We start from the raw sequence: 26,402 nt of genomic DNA, 5'->3' as shown, positions 1-26,402 counted from the left end.
CCTTCACCGTGTGAGAAGAGTCCTTTGGTGACAGCAGCAGTTTGAGACTAGTTTCAAAATGTTAAAATCCCTATTACAATTTAACCAACACAAAGATCGAATCTAAGATCACCCGCTCGACTGCGTACCTTGTTATCGATCCGATCAAACGAGTAATTTTGTGAACAACTTGTAGTCTAACTGTCATACTCAAAGTCATTTAATGGTTTCTTAACCCAGTCCTTAACAATTGTTTTCGGTACAAAGTTGTTACAATTGACATTTAATGATTACATAAATTATTCCTTAGTAATGAATTTGTATGGAAAACAATTGCTAAGGACTAGGTTAAGTAACCATTAAATGACACTGAGTGTGGCAGTAAGTAATCATTAGGTATATGTACGTCTAAAAGTAAGTATAAAAAGTTATTGTATGGACTTGACTTGTCGAACGTCAATTCCACACATGGCTTGTGTGCTAGTTGTAATTTATCACGTGATTTGTGTCTCTAGTGTACTGTACAAGTTCTAAACGGAATCGACTAATATCAACCCGTTTGTGAACACGTGTGACTTTGATTGGAGCCACAGAACCTTTACACATCACTAACATCAATTTATTAAAGTTTGTTTAGGTAAATTAAACCTTATTTCCCAATGGATTATGTTTTAAAATCGTTAAACGTGCTCGTGCTGAGAAATCTGTATGGGATGAATCTATAGCTACCTAAATGATGATGCTTAGACTTTCAGGCATGCTAACGAAAATTTATACAGATCCGATCTGAATGTTTATCATTATTAATTGTTCTTTTAAATTCAATAATGACAATATGTAGAATGGTTTGTCGGCATTCGTATTTCTAAATGGATTCTACATAGAAAGAAGTGTACTACTTTTTAAAGGACCACCATTACCGTGTGACCCTGATCACTTATACGTCTGCTCATTTTCACCAATACCTCAAAATATACACCACTAGACTTGTTCTCATTTTCTTTATAAATTCAATATTAAAATGTAATCTATCTTGTTCCAGGAATAACTTCAATAACAACATTAACAGTGATATCGTTCGAGAGGTACATGATGGTGACGAGGCCTCTGAACGCGAAGCACCTCAGTTCGAAAGGAGCCATCATGTCTATAGTGTTCATATGGACGTACTCCCTGGCGTTAACCACACCACCGCTGATGGGATGGGGACACTATGTCAATGAGGCTGCTAATATCAGGTACGATTTTGGTTCTTATTGTAAGAAAATAAGGTTACAGATATTATGGTTCTTGAGGGAAAATGGTGATGTTTTCGGATGATTTGAAATTTTGGATCATAGGCATAGGTCTGCACTGAGATCTTTTATTTGGAAATTGTTTCAAGCTTTTAGTTATTTTATATATTACAATTGTGGGAAATATTATCAGTTCAAGAATTTCTACTAAAGATCGGTATAAGAAGACTGGATAAAGGCACTTGCATTGCAATAATAAGAACAAAGTTTTTGATAACAAAAATCCAAACTCTATACGACATCTTAACGACTACGCGCATTTTCTTCAATATTTCATATCTGATTAAGAAAAATCAGCTATGTTCTAAAAATTGCTAAGTAAGCCTAAGTAAAAAGTTCTAAGAATTTGATTCATACCATCTACATTATACTTAGCTCCTCGAAGATAAGGAAGTACAGCTTACACAAATAATTAATAGCACTCTTAATGTTGTCAAAAAGGCTACTAAAGTTAATCCACGTAAGGCCGGACATATTAGCCGCATGTTTGAACAGGGAAGTCAGGCAAAAAGCCATGATACTATCTTGATGTGAAACTTGGTTTGAAATGGGTAATATCCAGGTTTGTATTCCAATTGTTTTGTGGGATATGAGTAAACAATCTAAAGAATCACCCGATGGTAAACAATGAAAATGAAAAAAACTTAACATTATTTATGAGTGACTAACAGAAAAAAGTATAGGTACCAAACTTCACATATACTTATAGAAAGTACTTAAACGTCACATGCGGGTCCACGAACGAGATCGATTTAAAAACGGGGCCGTACACGAAGCAGCCGTATCGTACACTACAAGTACGGAATACAAATGATTTTTTATTTCCCCGTAGTGTAATTAAAATCAAATTATTCTGGATTCTGTTTTTGTCGTGTTTGCCCGAAAAATGTTCCCTAAAAATCCTTTTGGAGCTTGAAGCTTGTGTCTAGATGGGAATATTTAATTTCTGTTTAGATTAAACAGTCAAATTGGATAGAAGGGTTTGAAGTATACACTTACCTGTCGAAACCTACCGTTTGTGTTTTAGTATTTTGTTTAAATTTTATTATTCTGTCAGCTTAGCAACACTAATCAAGGGTAAAGGTAGCCCTTTGCCTTGATTAGTGTTTTTATGTGATTGTATTTCGTGATTAAAATTCATTGTGAGTAAAATATTTCTGTCTAGTCTACATTTTCTTTTATTATCTTTTTAGGGGACAGAGAGTAAAGTTCCCTGGCGGGCTTTCTATCCGATTGTTGTTCGTTGAGATTTTCTGTCCATGTTTATTCGCATGTAAACTTCATATGTGCAATGTAGGATTTATGACGTCATCCGTTGTTTGCTCGTCGATCGTCTATGTGCGACTTCTGTCATCTGTCACTTGTCATGTGTCGCCACACTTTCTTTTATTGCTAAATCCTTAATAACACATTATCCAGGATATACAATGATACTTACTTATATCATTTTTGAGAATACTACCTTATAATGAATATATAATATGACGGAATCTAAGTTGTTTTTAGCTAAAATTATTAACTAAAGCTGTACAAAGGGTACAGAATACATCTTGAACTAGCCAGAGCCTTCTGAAAGCGTAATCTCAAAAGGGCTTACACTGCATTCAAGTGGCCTACAGAGCTATGCGTGAACAGAACGTACAAAGGAGTCAAAGGAATCTCTAGCACTTGAATAATTTGTTGCCATGGGAATAGGTGTGTTGCTTTTAATATTACTACTATGAATCCCATCACTGAGCAGACACTTATGATTTACATAGAATTAATGCAATGAAATAAGATGTTTTACACTTCCTAAAAAGAAATTATTCAAATAGTCTTTTATGTATTATTTCCCTACGTCCAATCTTTGCTACGTCTATAGGATAGGTCATAATTATGTTAGAACTAGCTACTTCCGCGCGGCTGATGTTTTATTTTTTGTTTTCTGCGTGATGTTTTATATACTCCTTCCTCGATAAAAGTACTATCCAACACAAAAAGAATTATTCAAATCGGACCAATAGTTCCGGTGATTAGCACCTTCAAACAAGAAAACACTTCAGCTTTATATGTTAGTATAGAATAACCCTGACATTCTATAAAACACTACCACAAGCAACTTCTTAGTCCAAAATTGAGTATCACTTTAAAACCTGTTAAAACTTCCATCCCAGTTCCCATTTAACAAATAAATGAAGGAATTCAAAATCAGCCATTAACCCCAAAGCATTCCCCTGAATATTCTCTTGTGGCCTTATTTAACTGCATCTGACGTTTCCGAATCGGGTAGATTGACAACCACGAGTCCACGAATCGGCAAGCATGCTACTGACATCGACGGATTGGAAAGGGCGCGATAATTTTATATACGGATTTCGGTGAGGGCTCGACTGTTCAGCCAGATTTGGATTTTAATTCGTACCTATTTATTTCTTCTGTATTAGTAAATCTTCTTTACTAAATATCCGGATTATACCTTTCGGTATTGTATTTGGAAAAAAAATCTCACGACGATTCTGCTTACAACGATAGGTAAAAATGTATGAATGTAGAGGGAACCATGTAGAATGCAGATTATGGGAAACCTTATGTAAAAACGGCTCGTCGGTCAACAGTTGCACTGCAAATAAATAATCTATATATTAATACGTGATGCAAAAACACTTTTTACGAAAATGGCGCGGACGTAGGAGCATAAAATTTGGTACACTTATAGTTTATGTGTAGGAGAAGTGCAGAACGCTAATATTTTTCAAAAATAATGCTCATAAAGTACATTAAATCAATAAATAAAACATTACACACACTACCATGCATAGTATCGTATTTGACAAAACGTCAAAATTGAAAGACATTGCGATGATATTCTCACGTCTCATATGAAAAGAGGTTTCTCATTGAAGGAGGTTTGGTTATTCATGATGCGCCGGAATATATTAATTTGAATTTTACAAAACTAATAGCAATTCGTTAAATAAAAATTATCCTTGAACGTATGTTAAGTGGTATTGTAAATTAAATCGTATATGGTCGAATTTCGGCCACTAGGCGACCACTAGTTTCATATTAATCGACCAAGTGTCAACAATTGTAATAGATCATACATACATACTTATACAACCTCACTGCCTCGCTGAAGGCAGAGATTATGGAATGCCATTTGCTACGAATCTCACAAACCTCTTTCGTTTCATCAACAGTCATCAGTCTTTTCATGCATGCTCGTCGGTGAAGGATACTTTTTTTGTAATAGACCAATGTTCTGATAAAAACCTTTTTAGCAACAAATAGGTGCCTTAATACTCTGTTAGGGCATTAGTTAGATTGGAGCCAGACCTTATCGTCAAATAGTATAGTAGTATAGGCTACGTGTTTGGCATCCAATTACTCGTAAGCACCACTCTATGGGCGTTGCCTAATCCTAATCACCAAAGTTGCAATCACCCAGGTCGATCTATTTGGTCAGACGAATGAAGTTTCACGTATGTGGGTAGTGAAGTTGGTAAATCTTCTATTACACCTCTTTGTGGGATGTATTTGATAAAATGTTTGTTCTTTTGAGATAAAAGTAAATTGGAATTACAATAATAGGGGAATTGGATTTATAGTAAGGTTATTAAACTGGAAGTTTACTAATCTACACGATGTTATAATTAATAGCATCGTGTGCTATAGTCACTAAGTGGAATCCGAAGTACCTATTTGCGTGACATATATTTATTTATTTATGTTATCTTTAATGTACACAATACAATAAAATACCGGTACATAAAGCTAACTAAATGTCATATGGCAAATGATATTCTAATTTTTAGTCTTAAATTTATTAATGTCTGGTTTGCTATCACCGATTATGGTATTTCTGCTTCTACTCCATTCGGGTACAATTATATTATATCCCTATATAGATTTTTCTATACAATTTTACAGTCACATCTACCATTACCTCAAAAACCATGTTTAATTAAAGCATCAATCAATAAATTCCTCCCAAATAAATTTTCTTTTATACAGTCTTAAATTGCTAATCTTCTTCAACAGTTGCTCAGTGAACTGGCACGAGCAGTCGATGAACACCCTGACGTACATCATGTTCCTGTTCGCGATGGGGGAGATAGTGCCGCTGGCCGTCATCACCTTCAGCTACGTCAACATCATCAGGACGCTCAAGAGGGTGAGTTGGATTTTATTCTTCATTTCTTCTTTCTACTGGTCTTTCTTTTTCTTTCTCTCTTTCTTTCTATTGGTTCATGTCTAATAATTTTTGTGGTAGTCGATAAGTTTCGAGGGATCTTTAGAAATTCTTAAACGTAGTCATGGCACATTTCTAGCACCCTTCCAGATCCCTATGCAATAACACTACACCTTCCGGTAGAAACTTACTATTAAACACTGATCATAAACCAAACTATATCACAATATGTACATAGTGTACAGTGTTTGTACATAGTGTACATAGTACGTGAGATGGTACATAGCTTAGCACTGGTGAAAACGGATTCAGCTAAGCTATAATTTTTGCCCAGAAAAATTCTTCCGATAAAACTTATCTTAGCCCTAAGACAAAGAAAATTATCATACCTTTTTTCTACTATTAAATCAAGAACGAAACAAACAATATTTTGCTACACATAAGACCATTCATTAAGATTATGGATTTAGAAAGGCTCCCTAATAGGGTTAACCCTACATACACACAAAGAAAATATTTGGCAAGTTCCACTATTTGAGGGATTCCTCGAAATAATATAGTTTGTAAAACATCAAACGTCGCTAACAGTTAGGGATATCGTTATGAAACTTGATCTTTTCATATAGGGCTCTAAGGTACAAATTGGTTCCCTGAAATCTATGAATGTACATATCCTGTAAACTAGATTTCGATCAATCAACTTTTGCAAAGGCCTCTAAGAAATCCATGGACATAAAACAATAAGTAGTAGTACCCTTCTGGGGATGAGAGATGGCAGGATGATCTTAATGACTATGAAAAGGAAGTATTGGACACAGAAAGCTCTACAAAGAGACGAGTGGAAGGAGGGTAGGGAGGCCTTTGTCCTGCAGTGGGACGACCATGGCTGAAAATAAAATTAATAAATAAATAACCTTCTAGACGCAACGCAACGTCATGCCTTTTAGTGTGTCAGGCAGAGGTGCACATTACGGCACGTAATGCCGCTATACAATGGACACCCACTTTTCACCATTTGTATTATAAGTACCATGTAATAGGTGGTGAGCCTATTGCCATATACCGGGCACATTTCCAGACTCCGTGCTACTACTGAGATATTTTCCAAAAACCGAAACTAGCCCAGTAATACTTCGCCCGACTCGGGCATCTAGCCCGAGATACCCTGACTGGCAGTCGCACTTACAAACACTCAGCCAACGAGGCAGACCTTCTGGACGATCAAATACATTATAATAATATCTTTGTCCTTATATCTTTGACAAACAGTATTCCTTCACAATTTAATATACATATTCAATTTGAATGAGTACACGATATACGAATGCAGTATCTCTTTAAATATATTGGAAATGTGAAATGTTTATTTTGCGAGAAATGTCTTTAAGATATGGAAACTAGTTTATGTAAATGTTGCAGGCATCTTGAATGGATGCTTTTCTATTGAAATGTTTGCTCGTTGCCTTAGGTACGGAAAGCAATATATTATAACTGTATTTGAAAGAGTTTAGAGTTTACTGGCTGGTCATCTTCGTTTTAATGATCTTGGGTTCACATAGTTTTGTGTTGGATCTTATAGAATGAACGTTTAGGTTCATTTTCCAATATTTATTGTTTTCAAGAATGTGATAGACACACCAATAAGCGCAGAATATTCGAAAATCTCCCATAGTCATAGAGATTAGATCATTGACATCAGAATTAAACAGTTTGTTGACGATGCAAAATGAGAACCTTTATTTATTTATATTTTGATTAGTTAAGTCCAAAGTCAAAGTTAAAGTTTCTAAGTCTGTGTGCTCCATCTTCGGACACATCTTCGTTTCACCGTCCTGGCAATAAGTGGGCTGATGGCCAAATGTAGACTTATCAACGTTAAAAAAGCATTTATTTTCTTACTTAGGCACTTTTGAACCGTCAAATTGTCCGTCAATATGTCAGTGAAGCTTATGCTCATTCCAGAGTATCTTTAAGTAGAAAGTGTAGCCAGATGCAACATTTACTTGCGTGTTACCAGCTGGCTGTCTCTGGACGCGAAAGTACTATATTCGATTAGATAGAAACGCGATAAAAGAAAAAAAAGACATTCTTCAAATGAGCAGCACTTACACAAATTGATATGTCAGTTGTGGAGTACTCTCGTAGCATTCAAAGTAGTCCAGGATAGCATTTTTGACGAGTCTAGACCCGAGACGAGGGCATCGACCTCAACCGACGAGTGCCTACGCAACAACTCGCGTTTTCCTTATTTACATAATATCTGTCTGCCTCACGTTGTCATACAGACAGGACCTCAAGTACAGATGTTTTTTTTATAAAAAATATCCTTCTAACCTCGTGTTATGGAATGAATCTATAAATAAAGACGCTTGCAAGCATGAAAACGCTTTATGTTTTCTGGACAAATCATTATTGAGATTTTCGATTTTAAGCTCGGTTTTCACCACCATCATTAAACCTGATACACCTAACGTTGCAGATGGTTCATAAAAATTACGGGCTAAATCCTTTGTCTGGTACATAGCGGCTATCCAACATTATGAAACAGGCCCTTATGACTCTTAGAGCCGCCATACGCGAACTGCTTGAACAGTTACCCAGTGATTCACAAACACGGACCGCTCTTGCAGCCAGATTCAAGTCTTGAAGCTGCCATTGATAACTGCTCGAGCTATGGCATAACTATCTGTACACCAAATTTCATCAAAATCCGTTCAGTAGTTTCAGCGTGATTGACGGACAAACATCCAAGCATCCGAACAAACAAACTTTCACATTTATAATATTATAGTGTGATCCACGCAAACGAAGTTTTCTTCACTTAACTTGCCTTCGACTTCAGCTGTCTATAATTTGAATTCGATCAACGTTTTGAATATATTTTTTTCAATATACCATTTTATTTCTCGAGCATTTGTTAAAATAGGCAATTTTCACTTGACGACTGTTCAACGGAATTTTCCCAATCGATGTAACTTGGAGACTTTTCAAAGTTTTCTTAAAGAAAAAATGTATTCATAAACTATGCTTAAATATTTTTTCAATTCCAGTATTGAAGAATTAGTTTAGTATTCATTTTCGTTGGAAGAATTTTTGTTTTGCGTATAAGTAAGCCGGTAAACGAGCTGACGAAAAGCTCCCAGTAGCATTTGATTTAATGTCCAATTGGTCTATTGCGCTGCGTTGCATCGTCGCATCGTCGGTTTCCATAGATATGCAATCTATGGAAACCGACGAAAAATCTTTTCAGTGTCAAAAGACTTACCACCATACTCAGAGACATTTAATGATTACTAAAACTATTCCTTGGTAACGATTTTGTTCCAAAAACAATGACTAAGGACTGGGTTAAGTAACCATTAGGTAAATGACTTAGTACGGCAGTTAGATGGTTAGAGTATTAAGCTATGCATCAAAGTAATACGTATATGAACACAAAGACATTGAACGATACCCACTCACATTACATTACCCTCTACGGACCTCGCAGGAGATATTTCCAAAAGGACTATTTAGTGAATTACGCAGGCAATACGAGCCTTGACATCTAATTACAAAAATTAATATAATTACATCTCCCTACTAATGAATGTTAAGTAATTTTAAGGAAGAGAAGTAAGAGAAGTCGTTTATGTTATTAATTATAATTTCTGCGGCCTTTAGCCTTGTTTTGATGGTAATGAAAACATTTATACTTACAGAGGATTGTGCGGCAGAAATGTTTAGCTAATTTTAGTACGACATTAAATCTGTGTATTTTATTTTGAAGAGACGTGTATTTACGTACTGATTATACACAATTTTAAATTTTCATTACATATTGGAACAGTTCTAAATTTACTGTCGTTTTTACTAATATGTCCTTTATGCATCTGTTTACAACTGTTCCGCAAATCATATAATTTACGGAACAGTTGTAAACGCGTGCATGCACCACGTTTCGGGTCTGTGACACATGACAGTGTATGTAAACTTGTATGTTTTATGTGTTTTACTCACGGTACAGCAAAGAATCCTAGTGTAGAGCGTATAAAAAGAAAAATAAAAAACGATTTCTATTAAGCCACATTTACAGATATCTATTTGTAAGCCTTGCGTTGTGTTTTGTTGTTTGCGTGAGGTTACCGGAGGCCAAATTCCCCCTTCCCAATCTTCCCAATCTCCGATTCCTCAACAACCCTTAAATCCCTAACCCCCAAAAAGCTGCCCGCAACGCACTTGTAACGACTCCGGTATTTCAAATGTCCATAGGCGGCGGCGATTGCTTACCATCAGGTGATACGTCTGGTAGGTACGTAGGTTAGAATTATCGATACATAATAATTATAATGTCTCTTACCTACTTACATCAGAAACCAATACATTTTTCTTACAAAATCTATATAAAGTGTTTCTTGTTACAGAATTCCCAGCGACTGGGCCGTGTGTCCCGAGCGGAGACCAAAGCCACGGCGATGGTGTTCATCATGATTGTGTCCTTCACCGTGGCGTGGACACCCTACTCCGTCTTCGCATTGTTAGAACAATTTGCTACAGAAGGAATTGTAAGTAACTTGTGTTTTTTTTTTTCTTATTGTATTTCAGCTTCTGGATCAGTCTTCTTGGATTGTCTAGTAGTATGGTGTTGGATAAGTTGTGTGTAGAAAATTTCGGTTCCAAATGCTTTAAGTATTTAGACGTCAGATTAGCTCGCTTATCATGTTAATGTAGGTACTGATAAAAAGCGTTTTTTTATCATCACGCCTTATATCTTCGGAGGGTTAGGTAGAAGTGAACGTTTCGGCACGTAATGCCACTGTAAAACACCCACTGTTTATTATTTGTGTTTAAGTCCCATGTCCCGATTGCCATTTCAATTTCAACTTTTGTGCAATTGTTGAGAAATTTTCGAAAAGCCTAAAAAGTCCATCAACGCTTTGCCCGACCCAGTAATCGAACCCCAAACCCTTTATTCGGCAGTTGCACTTGCGACCACTTGACCAACGAAACAGTAATAAAACCATGCAACATAAACAAATGTTTTTAAGAATGCTGTGACCAACTGCAGGCATTATTCTAACTAAATATATAACAAAATAATTAGTTTATTTACAACTAATTTAGTTTCAGAATTCCTCCATTAACATTTCAATTATTTACACCTAATGTCATGAAGCCAATGATCCGTCGCTAATATTATGTAGACCGATTTCACTACTTAATTAGTCAATCTGACAGAGATAGATTTGATATTAGATTCTAATCAATTCTATGAATAAAACATTAATCTGTCAATACATTGTAATTGAAATATTGAATTGTTTTGTCATAGAAATTCAAACAATATTCTGTCAATGCAGTATTAGTAGTAGACAAGGTATGAAATTAAAAAATCTAATTAGTCCGTCAGTTAGATAATTAAAAAATATTTGACGCTGAAAAATATCGCAACGCTCATAGACACCAGAAACGTTACAATTGTGTTACAATTGTGTTTTGGGGGGAATTTAAAGGATGTTGGGGAATCGGGGATTTAAAGATTGAGAAGGGGGTAATCCGGTAACCTCACTCATACAACGAAACACAACATACGCGTTGTTTCACGTCGGTTTTCTGTGAGGCCGTGGTATCACTCCGGTCGAGCCGGCCTATTCGTGCCGAAGCATGGCTCTCGCACACTTAAAATGATATATTGAACTACCCTTTGACAATCTAATTTAATGGATCCGATAACCTACACATACGTACATATACATACAAACATACAACCTTAAATGAAATAGCTGCAGTTGCAAAATAAAGCTTTTGCCAGCAAAATCCATTTACAATAATTGGAGTTCCATTAGAGGAATGTTATTTTTTTATTTAGCTCCGCAAAGCATTTTATTTGCTAGAATTTGAATAAATTTTAGCTGTAATTCTAAAAATGTTTAGACAAAATTTTGTTTCGGATTTTATTTAATTTTGGCTTATAGGATAAGTAAATGAAGGAAACGTGTGAACACAATGTATACCCACTTTTCACCATTTGTGTTATAAGTCCCATGTAATAAGGGATGAGTACCGTCAGAAGAGGGAACCATAGACGGTCATATTATTATATAGACCAGATTGGCGATATATTATAAGAGTGGGAGAGCCATGATTTGAACACAGAACACCGACGCGACGTGAAACAATACGCTTGCGTTGTGTTTCATTGTATAAGTGAAATTACCGGAGGCCTAATTACCCCCTTCCCGTTCTTCCCAATCCCCGATTTCACTTGTAACGCCTCTGGTGTTTCAAGTGTCCATGGACGGCGGCGATTGCTTACCATCAGGTGATCCATCTGCTCGTTTACCCGCTTATTCCATAAAAAAGAGTCCCACACACACTAGGCCCACCCTCAATTAAATAGGCCAACGAAAAGTGCTGAAACAACATAATAAATACTTACTTGCCTAGTTACTATATTGGTCTGAAAATATTTGACATAAATCATAAGGCGTGAAATTAATATACTGCTCGACGTAACGACTTCAATTTGTTCAATATATTTCGAAGGAAAAAGTCTTTTTGATTATTAAATTTGGGTTAGTCGGTTTTTCTTTTCTTTATTTTCCTACAAGACACGTAAAAAAAACATTAGGTGTCTTATTAGATCAATACAGTGTTTTATGGAATGTCTACTATACATCCATCATCGATGGCCCTAAATAATCCACTGCTTTTTTTAAGAGGGGTTGTAAATCTAATGAATTTTCTCGCATTGAGCGAAGCGAGAGGAAGTGTCAGACTCTTACTGATTTAAAACCACCCAGTTCCTACTCCTGCTTTTCGAGCCGAAGCCCCGGTAACCCGCTAGGCAGTCCGAGCCCACTGCTGGACTAACTTTTAATAGATACATAAGAGAGGGTTTGTAAAAATCTTCACAATTAGATTAAAGTAAAAGGTTCAAGTTTATCAAAAAGTGCTATCTCTATTACTTACTACCCGCGGTAAGAGAAGGGTTGGTGAGCCGAATTATCATTCGGCTCAGCTATTCTCATTAAATACCGACCAGCATGCATGAAAAGACTGGTGACTATTGATGAAGCGAAAGAGGTATGTAAGATTCGTAGCAATTGGCGTACCATTGTCTTTGCCTACGCCCATGGGAGACAGGCGTGAGGTTATGTATGTATACTATCACCACAAACTAGATAGGTGTGAAAGGAATAATGATATTCATCTTAATTTTATTGTAACTTTCGTGAGACATACTAAACTAATTATTATGTTATCGGCTTACTCACGTAATGTTTTAAGTAGCAGCGCGACAATCGCCGCGTCGTGTGTCGCGGAATGCTGCTCATGAATATGAGCCTCTAGTATAGCTTGAAACTAGTTGAGTTCCTCGTCTAAACATTACGTGAGTAAGCCGATAACATAATAATTGATATTCATCTTCCTTACTAGGCTACTTATGGTTCATCGACCTTACAAGCTTCCCCCCATCATGATCAAGATCACGTCACTTCAAGCGAGAAACCTCCCTGTATGATTTACCGAGAAATTTACCCCTCCTTTAATACGAATAATTATTTCTTAATACGATCCTTGACATGCCATTGTTATATATCATGTTCCTAGCTATGTCATGTTTTATCATGCCATTGTTATACAAGGTGTAACAAAAAAGGGATATACATATCAAGTGCACGGTTTCTAGATAACATAACAAACGATACGGGAAGGGTTTTTTAAACTTATGTTTTCATGGAACGAAGTTATGAATTTTTCCAATATTTTATTTGTTTAATTTTCATGCGAATTAAAATTAGGTAGATAGGTATTAGGCGATCAAAATTACAGAAGAAATGTTTCGTAATTAGCGAGTGACCCCTGTAGTGTTGTGACACGTTTGTATGATTTATAAAATCAAGAACCATGCGACACCAAGTATTTGGTACCAATATTTTTTTTACGTATTTTAAGCTGAAACTTTATGTAGAGATTCTATTCAACCTGTATTCTTCAGTGCTTCTTGATGTATATGGGTATTTTGTTACACGCTGTATACCATGTACCTACCTATGTAGGTACATATGTATGATATGAATATGACACCTGAATATTCCGAAAGAGAGATATAAGGAAGGTGTATGTCAGATGAACTCGCTTTTAGTCAATTAGGTAGGTAATAATTAATGTTCATAATGTATTATGACGTCATGCCTCGTATTCTGAAGGGGTAGGCAGAGGTGGACATTTAGAATGTTACGTAACACCTATTTTATTATGTCCGATATAACCTAGTGTCACTCTCACTGTGCATTATTTTTTTATGGTATAAGTCGATAAACTAACAGACGGATCACCTAGATGGTAAGTAATCGCTACCGCCCATAGACTTGAAACACCAGAGGTGTTACAAGTGCGTTAAGCCGGCCTTTTAGGTGTTAGGAATTTAAAGATTGTTGAGGAATCAGGGATTAGAAAGTTTGGGAACGAAAGTAATAGGGCCTCCGATAACCTCACTCACACAACAAAACACAATGCACACGTTGTTTCACGTCGGTTTTCTGTGAGGCTTCCTATTTTATAGTCTCCTATTTTATTTAATTGTGTTAGCGTCGTCTAGCTGAAAAACAAAAATTATACCATAGCATCGCTTTGTTGCCCATTGTGTCCCGAGCGACAAACAGAATCACTGTTACAATTTGTTACAGCAAGCGAGATTGATCTCAATTCTATTAAGACTGAAAATAATCAATATAGACGTGAAAACGTCCGTTCAAATAGTTTCGGTATAAGATTAATTTCTTTTGATAAATGGTTTCTGTTCGCGATCATAACTTCAATTAGATTTTAATATAGATTAAAGATTGATATGAAACATTAATTTGTCAAATTGATGACTTAAAATCGTGATTCGGGATTGTTTGTAATTGTGAATAGTTTACTATTACGATTTAACCTGTTTAAAATTAGAATGCCAGAATAGGGTAAATGACTGATATTTATTTTACATAATATTTTAATTTACTTACGAAAACAAATACTTTTAAAGATATATTCATTTAAAACATAACGTGACGTCACTTCTAGGTACGTTTTATACGTAGAAATGACTTATTTGCTCCCACTTCTAAGCTTTGAGTTGTTTTATTTAAATACTGTTACGTTACTTGACAAAATTAAACATACGTGTCTATTATTATTTTTATTACTTAATTGACAGACTAAATAGATTTTTAATTTGGATACCCCGTCATCATCCCAATTAATCACTACTATTTGTTATATTTTTTATATTAACTACTAAACTTCATAACAAATAATATTTGAGCATCTACTCGATCTTATAACAAATACCTAAGTAATATTCAAAACAATAAAAATTCAAATTCTTCCCTAAATATTGTAATTTGAACGCAAATTATATTTCAACATTTTATGAGGAAACAGGAAAATACTTTACTAGTTCATATAAAAATCAAAAGCAATTTGATGCGATCAAGTCGGTGAACTTTAGGGAAGTCGAAAAAGCGCCTTTTACTTATATATTTGTTTGTTTTTGTTATTTTTTTCTGTAGGTAACAACTCTTCACATGTTTATATTTGTTTAATATGTACAATTATTGTACATGGTATGTATACCATGACGCAATTATACAACTCTCTATTTTTCATCATGCGGCCTCATAATACAAATATGTTGCTAATTGTCCACATTTTATTGTATTAGTTTCTGAGCGCTTATAATCTATCGACATCTTTTATCATTAACCAATGATAATTGGGCAGGGCTGATAAGTTGTGTCACAGTGCACAATCACATTATGGCATCTCCTCTTGAATATTTAATGTAAAAACATTATAATGTTTAAATTTCGTTTTAACATAAAAATTACTGGGACGTGTTTATTTTTTGGGGTGGAAATTATCCAATGAGTTTCTCGCCTTGGGTAAGGTGAAAGTGTCAGACTCTTACTGACTAAATACCACCCGGTTCCTACTCCTGCTTTTCGAGCCGGAGTCCCGGTAACCCGCTCTGCCATCTACCCCAGCAACTCACACTTGCAACTTTCCTACTAATGAACCAGTCTGTATCCCAATTTAATTCTCAAACGAATCCTTTTAATACACAAACTCATTGAAAAAGATTTCCCGACTAATAAAGCAAGACCTGATACAATATAAATCCGGATTCATCCTCACACACATTGTATGAAAATTCCCAAAATTATTCCTTTGCATTCCCTTTTAATACCTTTTGTATTTGATACACATTGTTGGTTGCAAAATAAGAGATAGGTACGGTCCACATCAAGCTGTACACAACCAGTATAACCTGACCGTCAAGTGTGTAAAAAGATTATACAAAGCCAGACCATTATAAACTGGTTGTTTAGCTTCATGTGTAGCTGTATTCTGAATAAACTCAGTACCGTCAGGTCTTTTGTCAGATATTTTTGTCCTGACATTATATCTGACTACTCATTTTCGCTTTTTGCTCTTTCGTTTTTGTTTCTTTGTTAATGGACAATGGGAGTATGATATTAAAAGTTTACAAAGTGACAAAGTAAAGGTGAATGGCAATGATGTGGCTATGTAATGAGTTCATTGTTGTTATAAAGGATCTACATAAGAGACATAAATAAGAGGCCGTTTTGAGGGGTCATCATCCAATGACTTCTGCCTGGCGTCAGATTCTTACTGACTAAAAACAACCCAGTTTCTACTACTGCTTTGAGCAGGAGCTTCGGTAACCCGCTAGGTCGTCCGCAGCTCCGAATCTTCATACATGAGCAAAACAAGCATATTTTTAATTAATTAGCATAAATCATTTACATTGTTACGTAAAATATTGTTCACACATTATTGAACCAACAAAACAATGTAATCAAGAATTGTATTGTGAACGTGATTGAAAAAGAGTAACCTAAGGAGTTGCTTGCCCGTTCTTCTCCACAGGAATCTATACTTTAGAAGAAGCAAATAGCTTCGCTAGAGAAGTTATTGACAGACAGAGAGTTTTTTAATATTAACATTTGCTTGACTTTTAAAAGTGCCTTCCCGGTCTATTTGAAATAAATAATTTTGTCTTTGACTTAACCTAAATCAGAAAGGATATACCCACGCTTAGAAGAATTTTGATCCAAATTCGAAAGTGCCTGCCAAGATGAAAAATATATAATAATAATTTTATCTTGGACCAAAATGGGTGATGTCCTTTCATAAAAAATGACGAAATTGTTTCAGTGTAGAAAACAACCTGTTTACAACTGATTTTATTTTTATATTGTTTCTTTATAAGTACCAATCAATTGAGTGGAGATTTCCATCCCTAGCCTTAAAGGTAGAAAGAGCTTATTCTTATCACAAACTGACAGAAAGCGGGCTTATAGAACAAAGCCAATAAACAAACACCCGATTGAGTACAAAATAGGATTGGACAAAAAAGGTTAACCTACAAAATGAACAATTCATATATTTGTTACACTGTGTGATTTTTATCACTATCCATATTTTGTTTTTATTTTTTGAGAATTATCATCAGGTCATCAGGTATCATTCAAACAATTCATTTTTAAATAAAAAAAACCGTCTTTACAGAAAAAAATGGGTTAAAAAGTGGTAAAAAACACTTTTATTTCAAAGGTCGGTCGTTAAATTAGAAACAAACAATAATGAGAAACACCGACTTTCGAAACTAAAGTAATTTTGATCCTTGATTTTTATACCGTCTTTCTTCAGTACAGTCAGATATTTCTTTTTGGTAATTCGTTTTCTTTATTTCAAAAACGCAATGTTCGAATGATTCCCAAGTCTCAAAAAAATAGAATGTTTTAAAAAATCTGACTGTATAACATGAATGTTACCTATTTGTCATACAACATGATAAAACATCGCGCTTCTTGTACTATGGTTATTTACTTACTTAGTAGCCTCGTTGGTTGAATGGTCCTAAGTACAAGGTTGCGTGTTCGATTCCTGGGTCGGGCAAAGTATTATTGGGCTTTTTTCGAAAATGTATGCGTAGCATGAGACCTAAAATCGTGCCCAGTAGTTATATGGCAATATGGCAATAGGCTCACCTGCTATTACACGGTACTTATGGTGAAAAGTGGGTGTATATTGTATGTGCCGTAATGTGCTCGGCGTAACCCTTCGGGGATAAAATGCGTGACGATACATGCATATTTAGTGTACTGTACACATTGTATTATGGGTTCAAGGATCATGTCATTACTTGTTCTTTTTTTAAGTTATTCAGTTGTTCAGCACGCATTAGGCCTTTTTTACTTTAAAAATATAGAAAGAACATTATTTTCTTAAGATTTTGAATTTCATTAGTGAATGAGTTTTTGTCCTCTTTGAATTAGTTTCGTGGTTTTAGCATTATGTGGTAGAACCATAATATTTTACATACTTATAGATAGTGAGAGTAATAAATCTCATTATTTCTCATTATCGTTATAATAGAAGGCGAAATATTTGTAGTAGTTCACTCAAATCTAAAAGTAAAATATACACTTAAATGTAAAAACTAGAAGAAATATAAGGACAAATTAAATAAAACCTTATTTAATAAAAAAGCTAGTATAAACTAGTTACTTCTAACATTTTATCCATTTCTAGAGAAATATTTGTAGAGAATATAAATAAATTAGAGAGTAATAAATAGTAAGTAGCTCACTTAATTTTATCGCTAAGTTAAAATTAAATTAGGCGGAAAAGTGGTTCAATCAGCTACTTAGAAGAGTTGTATTTTCCAAAAAAAATATTGTTAAAATAAACTGTATTTACTTTTCTATCTTTATTTAGGGATGCGAGGGTGTCCTCAGCCAAAAAGAACTAATTAATTCGTGGAATAATGCTTTTTAAAACTTACTATTTCACATCATATAAAATTACACTTTTTAACTAGTGTACTTATGTACCTATATCAACAGCCCATTAGTGGCTACTGACCAAAGCCTCTTCTCGCATGAAGAAGGTTTAAACATTAATCATTTCGCTTGAATTGTGCTCAATGCGCATTGTCGATTTCAAACTTATAATTAGAAAGTATGAATAATATATTCACGATTTTTTTCTACGCAGTCCTTAAACTTTTACATATTGATACCATTAACTTTTTTCAATACCTATACATACGTAAATTCAATAATAATATGAAATTCTCAAGGACCGTAGTTTCAAAGCTAATACAACAAAAACAATACCTACAAAGAAAATGTTTACATTTTATTAAGAAATTTATGACAATTGATTCGCTCGAGACTTTTACAAAAGTTATTTGATCAAAATGTACTAACATTACTTACTTTATACGTTTTACTCCAGTTGTTGCGACAAGCTATACAATAATGTTTTTGTACCTACGTCTGGGTTAGGACGTCACTCAAAGGCAGAAAACGCCTCAGGCATCTAGCCTGGCACATACCTACTTACAAAAGTTACAAAAAAAACTTCAATATAAGTGGCTCCGATGGTAGAAAGTTTAATATTATCTTAGGTATTATTTATTGAATTGACTGCACGATTGACGCGGTGGCTGGGCAACCTGCTGCCACGCAACGTATAGCGGGTTCGCTTGCCGAACGGAGCAACCCTTTGTGTGATCCACAAATTGTTGTACCGAGTCTTTTTGTTTTTGTTTTTTAAGGGGGAAAATCATCCAATGACTTCTCCCGCCTTGGGCGAGGCGAGAGGGAGTGTCAGACTCTTACTGACTAAAAACCACCCCGTTCCTACTCCTGCTTTTCGAGCCGGAGCCCCTGTAACCCGCTAGGTAGTCCGCAGCTCCGGATCAGGCATCAGCCCTACTGGGCCCCATCTGTGGTGGTCTAATGGCTCTTTGAGGCGCGCGCGGAACGCGACGCGCCGCACGCACGGGTCTGGTTCTGGTCGGGCGGCGAGTTACCCTTGCTCGTCGTCCGCAGACCCGCACTTACGGTGGCCGGAGATCGTCGTGCGATCCCCGAGTTGTACCGAGTCTAAGTGTCATGTGTATGTGAACTTGTAACTAGGAAACGCACCCACGATACAGGACAAATTCTTAGTGTGGGGCAACGTTTAAAAAAAATAGTAGACAAATCTAAGTTGGTAGACATAGTAAGAAGCTGTATGCATTTTTAAAACCAATTTTTCTTTACAGGTGTCACCAGGAGCTGGAGTAATACCAGCTTTGGTTGCAAAAAGTTCAATATGCTACGATCCACTTATATACGTCGGTATGAATACTCAAGTAAGTTATAAACTATAGACCTAAGACTTACTAAAATCGATTGAAATCAGTATTCTTATTCTTCTATTCTTTTTTCAGTTTCGAAACTCAATAAAGAGGGTCTTCGGAGTCCACTCTAAAGGCAAGAACTCACACGCGGAAAAAGCGTACAACAACACTCTGACGTCACCAGCCAATAAACTATCGAGTGTCAACACCCGGCTTAATTGCTCAGAAACAAATCTATCAAGTCACCACAAAAATTCCAAGGGCAAGAAAATTATGTTCAACGACGATATATCAGAGATGACAACTAACGAATACCACCGGACTTTCACGAGGGATCCCGATCTCTGTACCATACCAGAAAGCAAGAACTCCGATGCTGAACGATCAGGAGACACGATATATGATGAAGACAGTAGCAATACAGGTAGTAATGTTAAAAAACTAGACTTATTTGGAGAATCTTGCAAAGTTATCAATGAAAGATCACCAGTCTTGACTTTCATGGACTCTGATCGTCTGCTATTCACCAAAGCTCCTGAAGAAGAAATTACGGATTCAAATAAAACCAACGCTTTTGGTAAAGAAACACACGAAGATCACACTACAGACAAAAACATTTACAAAACCGAAAATGAACTTCAAAGCGCAGAAAAGCAAAAGAGAATAAGACAGAGCTATTCCCTCGACTTCCCTCGCCTTTCAAATGATAATAAGAAGAGAAAACTGTCAATAGAAACGAAATTCGAAAGTATTCAACCGAAAGGGTTTTTTAAAGAGACAATTAATAAGTTGTTTGACCAGGATTCGAAGCAAGGACAGGATAGCTTCAAGAGCTATTTGTGTGAGACCAAAGAAGAAGTAGTTCAGGACCTCTTGTAGTCGTAAAATGGAGTCAATCTAGTGGGATCAATGTCAAATTATTAGGAAATATCGATATATTGAGGACTGTTTAATATAAAAAAGGATGTAATTGTCACGACTGTGGGAAACTGAAGTTTCTCAAAGAATTATAAATAGAGTTTGACTTTTGAATGCCTAATGTAATGTTAAAGCATGTAACCAAACTTAAACCCTTCATGTTTTGATTCCAAAACTTTAACCATCATTTCAACATTTTCACATAAATAACCAATTAACCTATGTGACAGATAGTTTATTCAGATTACGTTCCTAATTCAAATATAAATGATACATAGCGACTATCCAGACATTGTGTAACAGTCCCTTATACTATAACAGATTAAGGAGGCTCTCACACCAGAGATGTTCTATCTAGTTATACTACGAAGATATAATAACTAAGCTGTAAAACTATGTGACCCTTTCCACTAGCTAAGTAACTGTGCGAGGAAGACGCGCAGCTCGAGCATGCGATGCATCGATAATAGAAACCATGCATTGCACGCATCTTTCCGTATAAAAAAACCATAGCTTAGCTGAGCCCGTTTCCACCAATGCTAAGCTATGTATACGAATGAATTTGATCGGTGGAAGCGAAACGCATCCACAGCATAGCACATCTCTGGTGGAAAAAGCACTCATATTATAAAGAAGCTACCATCGAATTGTACACTAAGTAAATGTTTTATTAGAGGACACAAACACAGACATAAGTAGTAAATTATAGTGTAACTTATAAGTAATGGACACCATCCAGTCATTATAATTTTAAGTTATAGTTATGTTTAAGAAATACAGTAGGAATATGTATTTTGTGTTGTATTGTAATGTAAAAATACTGTATTTTTAATTTCGTTTAGGTTAAGTAGGTATGTTGGTAAATGACAATAGATATAAAGAATTAGATATCTTATTACTTAGTAGAATAGGTTTAAAATATTTTGCCTTATTTTAATCTAGTTGTTGCTCGTAGGATACGGCCGTGTGGAAATTTCTGTTTATCCGTTATTTCGATGTTTTATTGTTCTGTCTTACAACATGCTTGTAAAAAAATAATTATAATAAACAACCAAAGATATTAAATAAAATAATATTAAAACTACAATTACAACGAGATACTAATTTCTTGTGACAGAATAATTTACGGAATTGATGTACCTATTACTTTTATTTGAATGTCGTAATAAGTTCCGAATAATAGAGAATCATTATATAATAGTATAATAATATATGGCACAATCATTATAATTATGTATGATATAAATTCTGTTACCATGGTGTCTCCATAGCGAAATGATTATGTAATCCATAGCTTTATAGATCTTCGAAATATTGTTATTTTAATGTCTCAATTTTGTTATTTGTAACAATGTGTAATTACGTTGATTATTATCATAATGCTAATTATCGTAAAAAAATAATATTAAATCTTTGAAAGAGTCACAGATTATGGAAAAGAAATTACCGCGAGAAACCATAGAGAATCGACCATATGAACTGACCCAAAGAAAATCGTTGGTGGCTCAATATGGCATGGTCTAGTCAATCATTTTTAATTTTAAACTTTATTTCTACAAATTTAAATATAAAACTTGTTCTTAAAATTATTAAATAACCTTTTACCATGTCAAGCCACCAATGCCAAAATCTGACGTTCGATTTATAAAATGGAAAATAAGAACAAAAAAATATTTGAACGCACATTGATATCTGGCATCTATTTGTGTGTAAAAATTAAAGTTTATATGAAGTTATAATATTGAGGGTAGAGCGGTGCTGGTTGACAGATTAAGAAGGTGCGTAAGTAAATGTCATTAGAAAGACGGTTAATGTCAAACCTCTGTGATATAGATACGAGTGCCAAGATAAAAAATAAGAAAAAAATAAATAAAATTATTTTTTGGAACGAAAAAATGTAGATGTAAAAATAAAGAATAATATTAGTAATTGTTTTAGGATTAATGTTTAATTAATGGTTTAATGTTTAAGCGAGTTTAGTATGTAAGTTAAAGTATTTTATTTTGTAATTATTTTAATTGTTTTTATGGAAATGCAATCGAAAATGTCTCGTCTAGTCAGAAAATATAGTATTACCTAAATAAACATAGCAATATCTGTACAATAGTCTATTATTATTTAAAAATATTTCGATTATCTTCATGTTCCAAATGTATTCAACACATTGGCACAAAAAAATAATACCTTTGTCATAATTATTTTTTTTATAGCAACCGATTCTCAAGTACAATGTTGTCGACTTTACTGCCAGTGTCGATTATTGTCATAAATATTACTACTCTGTAAACACAAAAAAAAGAGCGGTTTTACGAAAAACCAAAACTTTATTACATCTTCTTTCTGCTTTATGCTCAAATGATTCCTTTATAGTGTCATATTTACCCCTTGGAAGGTCTCTCTTAATAAAATAGGCCCTCATATGAAGTTCAGTGGTTTAATATTGTGTTACCACGACGAAATTATGTTTGTCACCGGCAGCAAACACACTTGAAATTACCTTTAGAGTATCGAGTCTTGATTATGTATGTAATTTAATTTTGGTAAAAGGCCGGCAACGCACTTGTGACTCCTCTGGTGTTGCGGGTGTCCATGGGCGGCGCCGATCGCTTACCATCAGGTGACTCGTCTGCCCGTTTGCCAGCTATTCCATAAAAAATGTTGTTCTTTAATTGTTTTATATTAAGAATACATAGTTTGTTCTCCACAGACTCGAGTCCGTGCCCTTGTCATACAATTAGCTACATTTTTATAGTCTTATTTTATAAATATCGAATTGTGAATTCAGTATGATGTTTGATTTTTAATTTATTTGTTTTAAAATCAGTCAATTGTTATTGTTTACCACTTTAGTTAATTACTTTACTTCAATCAGAATTGGAATATCATCCTATACTGACATTGCGCTTGATAGTTTTTAACTGACTTCAAAAAGGTGAATCGTTTCTGATCTTTGTTAACTTAACAATCAACTTTAAAGTAAAATTAGGAACCTTAACTAAACTTTCTACGTAGATACTGCTGAACTTACCAATAAAAACAAATAGTATGTACAAAAATTATGACACCTTTTAATACTGACTGAGGTATAATAAATTGGTAGAATTCACTTTAGTCATTCATTAACACATTGAACGCCGTGGTGGTCACCGGTGACCGACGTTAGCGGAGTATTTCCCGTTTTCTATTGGCAGTCAAAGACTTAAGCATACATACATACTAGTCAACTTTTTAGAAAAATAATAACCAAAACGAACTTTCCTTCATAAACAGAGTTCACCTCAGATGAAATCGTTGTAAACCAAAAAGTTTCGTGTTCTTCAATTTTCTCCCAGGAAAACAAAGTAGGCATAACACAGCCTTGGTTCTTGGTTATTCTCGTCTCTATTTCAGTAACGATATCAACTGTTACAATGGCGAGTACTTCACCGACACTCTCGCACTTACCCCACTGACAGCGGCGCGCCATTTTGTGAACACACATTTGAAATGGCGGCGAGATTTTCCCGCCAACTAACGAGCTTGGCTGTTCAACGTGCGCCCAACTCCACTGGTATTTTATATTTGTTTTGCCCTTGCTTTTGTAAACAATGTTTAAAGTTTTGTCAATATTGTTGTACTGTGTTTGGAGTAAGGGCAATAATAGAATTTTAAGAAGATTGCTTTTGAGTAGTTTCCCATCCCTGGTTATTAAAAAGTAGTTCATGTTTTACTACCTGTAGCCAAATGCTAATGTAGCACTTGTCTACTGAGAGAGTCAAAAACTCAATGCATAGGGATGACATTGACAAGTGTCAAAATTTACGTCAATCACATATAATTTAGTTTTCTACTCTTTAAGCAGACAAGCGTTAAATGGCATTTGGTAGTAGTTTTGGAGCCTATTGAATGGAAAGAAAAAAAAGCAAAACCATCCTCTTTATAATATTAAATATAAGAATATCTCTTCCGAGCTACTTAGATACAACCTAACACATCATAAAATTGCTGCACAACGGCCTTAGTCCTTCACTGTCTACACACATGAAAAACCATAATCTCCTCTCAGACAATACTCATATAATTAAGTTCCTACTTAAAATCTGAGCTAACAAATACGCAAAGAAACTTCAAATATCATCTCCCTTCTTTAGATAAACATCAAGTATTTATTTAAGTAAGTCTGTACTCTTACATACAAAATGATGTTATAATTCCAACAAGTTATCGTAACTTAAGTTAAAGTTATTTGCTTGGTGACTTCGTTACCAGTCGTGAACTTAACCTTGTAGCTAGAACTTCTAAAGATTAAATAAAACCAAGTAACTTATAACCAGCGATAGGAATAAGTAGTACTTATTAGCTTAAACTTTGAAGAACAGAGAAAAGAACTTCCTTAGTACTATATTTTTTCCGGACAACACTTAAATACATTAAAAAATATGTTATTTGGAATAAGTTCGTGTTGTTTACCTAAAGTTTGCGAATAGATATAACATAACACAGTCGTTACAACTATCAACTTTTCTGAACTAGTTTATACATATAATATAAAAAACTTAAACGGTAAAAGAAAAATAAAACGCAGTGAATATTATTCTAACAAATATAGGTGTATTTATAGTATTTCTAAACATGAATGCAGATGCCCGAGAAAAAATACAGTACTAAGAAAATCTCCGTTTCTTTTCTCTGTTCAAAGTTTAGGCTAATAAGCACTACCTATTCCTATCACTGATTATAACTTGGAATCAAGATCATTTCTCGTGAGAACAACGACCCGTATTATCTGTATGTGAATATAATTATGTATCTACTATATGATGGAACAGTGTCACAAAGCTGTATAAGTAAACATCCTGATTGGAATTTGCAATCAATTGACATAATTCTAGAGGAACTAGTTTCTCTCTGTGATCTGTCACAAAATTGGTAACAATGAAACGAGATTTTGAACTTTGTCATAAAACAATAAGGTAGAGAAATGATTGTACATATAAAGATCGTTAGTAATAGCTACATGTAGTAACAAACTATCAAATACATTCCTGAACTGCTGGTATCTGTTTAAAAATAAACAAAAATATCAATGCATTCCCAAGAGAACCAGCTGCCCAGTTACCCCCCCCCCCGATTCCCAATCTTCCCAAACCCCGATTCCCTAACAACGCCTCTGGTGTTGTGGGTGTCCATGGTAGGCGGCGATTGATTCAGGTGATCCGTCTGCTCGTTTACCGCCTTATACCATATAAAAAAAGCAAATAAATGTGATGAAGGGAATAACAATACATCAGTTTATATGTTGAAATTCCACTAAAATATTGTCTCATATTCCAATTCCAAAACACAAGAAACAAATGACATCAGATCACGCGTTCGAGTTCCAGATTCTGATAATCCTATCAGCTCGAATATTCATCGAATTCAATCTACGTGTAGTGAGCCGCCATATTAGCAGGCTCCCTTTGTACATGAATACAAAGAAATCTGACGCCCAATCTCACTAAATCTTACTTAAGGGAAAATTAGCTGATATTTCTCAGAACGAATTTTTACGTTCCGTCACGTTGTGTAGAAGAATTTGTCATTACAGTCCCGTGAGTAAAAACTTAGTCAATTTTCGGTAAACCGAATTTCGGTTCGGTTCAATGTTTAAAAATATGTGACAGTCCACTGTTGGATTTTGGGCTTCCTCAACATAAAAACATTTTCCATAATCTCCATTTTGAGAGGACCCGCCTTCCTGTTTTATCAGAAAGCGCTTCTGTCCGCTCTTTGACAAACGTGTCATCATCATCAACCGAAAAACGTCAACTATTTAACAAAGGCCTCCCCCTTAGTACTCCACCTAGAACAATGCGATGCCGTCACC

At 34.9% G+C, this 26,402-nt stretch overlaps 1 protein-coding gene across 1 annotated transcript in view; it reads left to right on the top strand.

Annotated features, from left to right (window-relative positions):
* The window catches only part of LOC118267848 (parapinopsin-like), a 91,758-nt gene extending 71,071 nt beyond the window's left edge, over positions 1 to 20,687 (top strand). Inside the window, exons 4-8 of the mRNA XM_050694342.1 lie at positions 1,022 to 1,217; positions 5,298 to 5,430; positions 9,852 to 9,992; positions 19,559 to 19,648; positions 19,727 to 20,687. Coding sequence (XP_050550299.1) covers positions 1,022 to 1,217; positions 5,298 to 5,430; positions 9,852 to 9,992; positions 19,559 to 19,648; positions 19,727 to 20,515 — 1,349 coding nt within the window. The 3' untranslated portion in view covers positions 20,516 to 20,687. The remainder of the gene's footprint in view (positions 1 to 1,021; positions 1,218 to 5,297; positions 5,431 to 9,851; positions 9,993 to 19,558; positions 19,649 to 19,726) is intronic.
* Positions 20,688 to 26,402: the final 5,715 nt, after the last annotated feature.

The sequence above is a fragment of the Spodoptera frugiperda genome, chromosome 6 (assembly GCF_023101765.2).
Source record: "Spodoptera frugiperda isolate SF20-4 chromosome 6, AGI-APGP_CSIRO_Sfru_2.0, whole genome shotgun sequence".
In the NCBI taxonomy this organism is placed as follows: domain Eukaryota; kingdom Metazoa; phylum Arthropoda; class Insecta; order Lepidoptera; family Noctuidae; genus Spodoptera; species Spodoptera frugiperda.
Note: the sequence above shows the minus strand (reverse complement) of the source record. Positions and strands in the feature narration are given on the sequence as shown.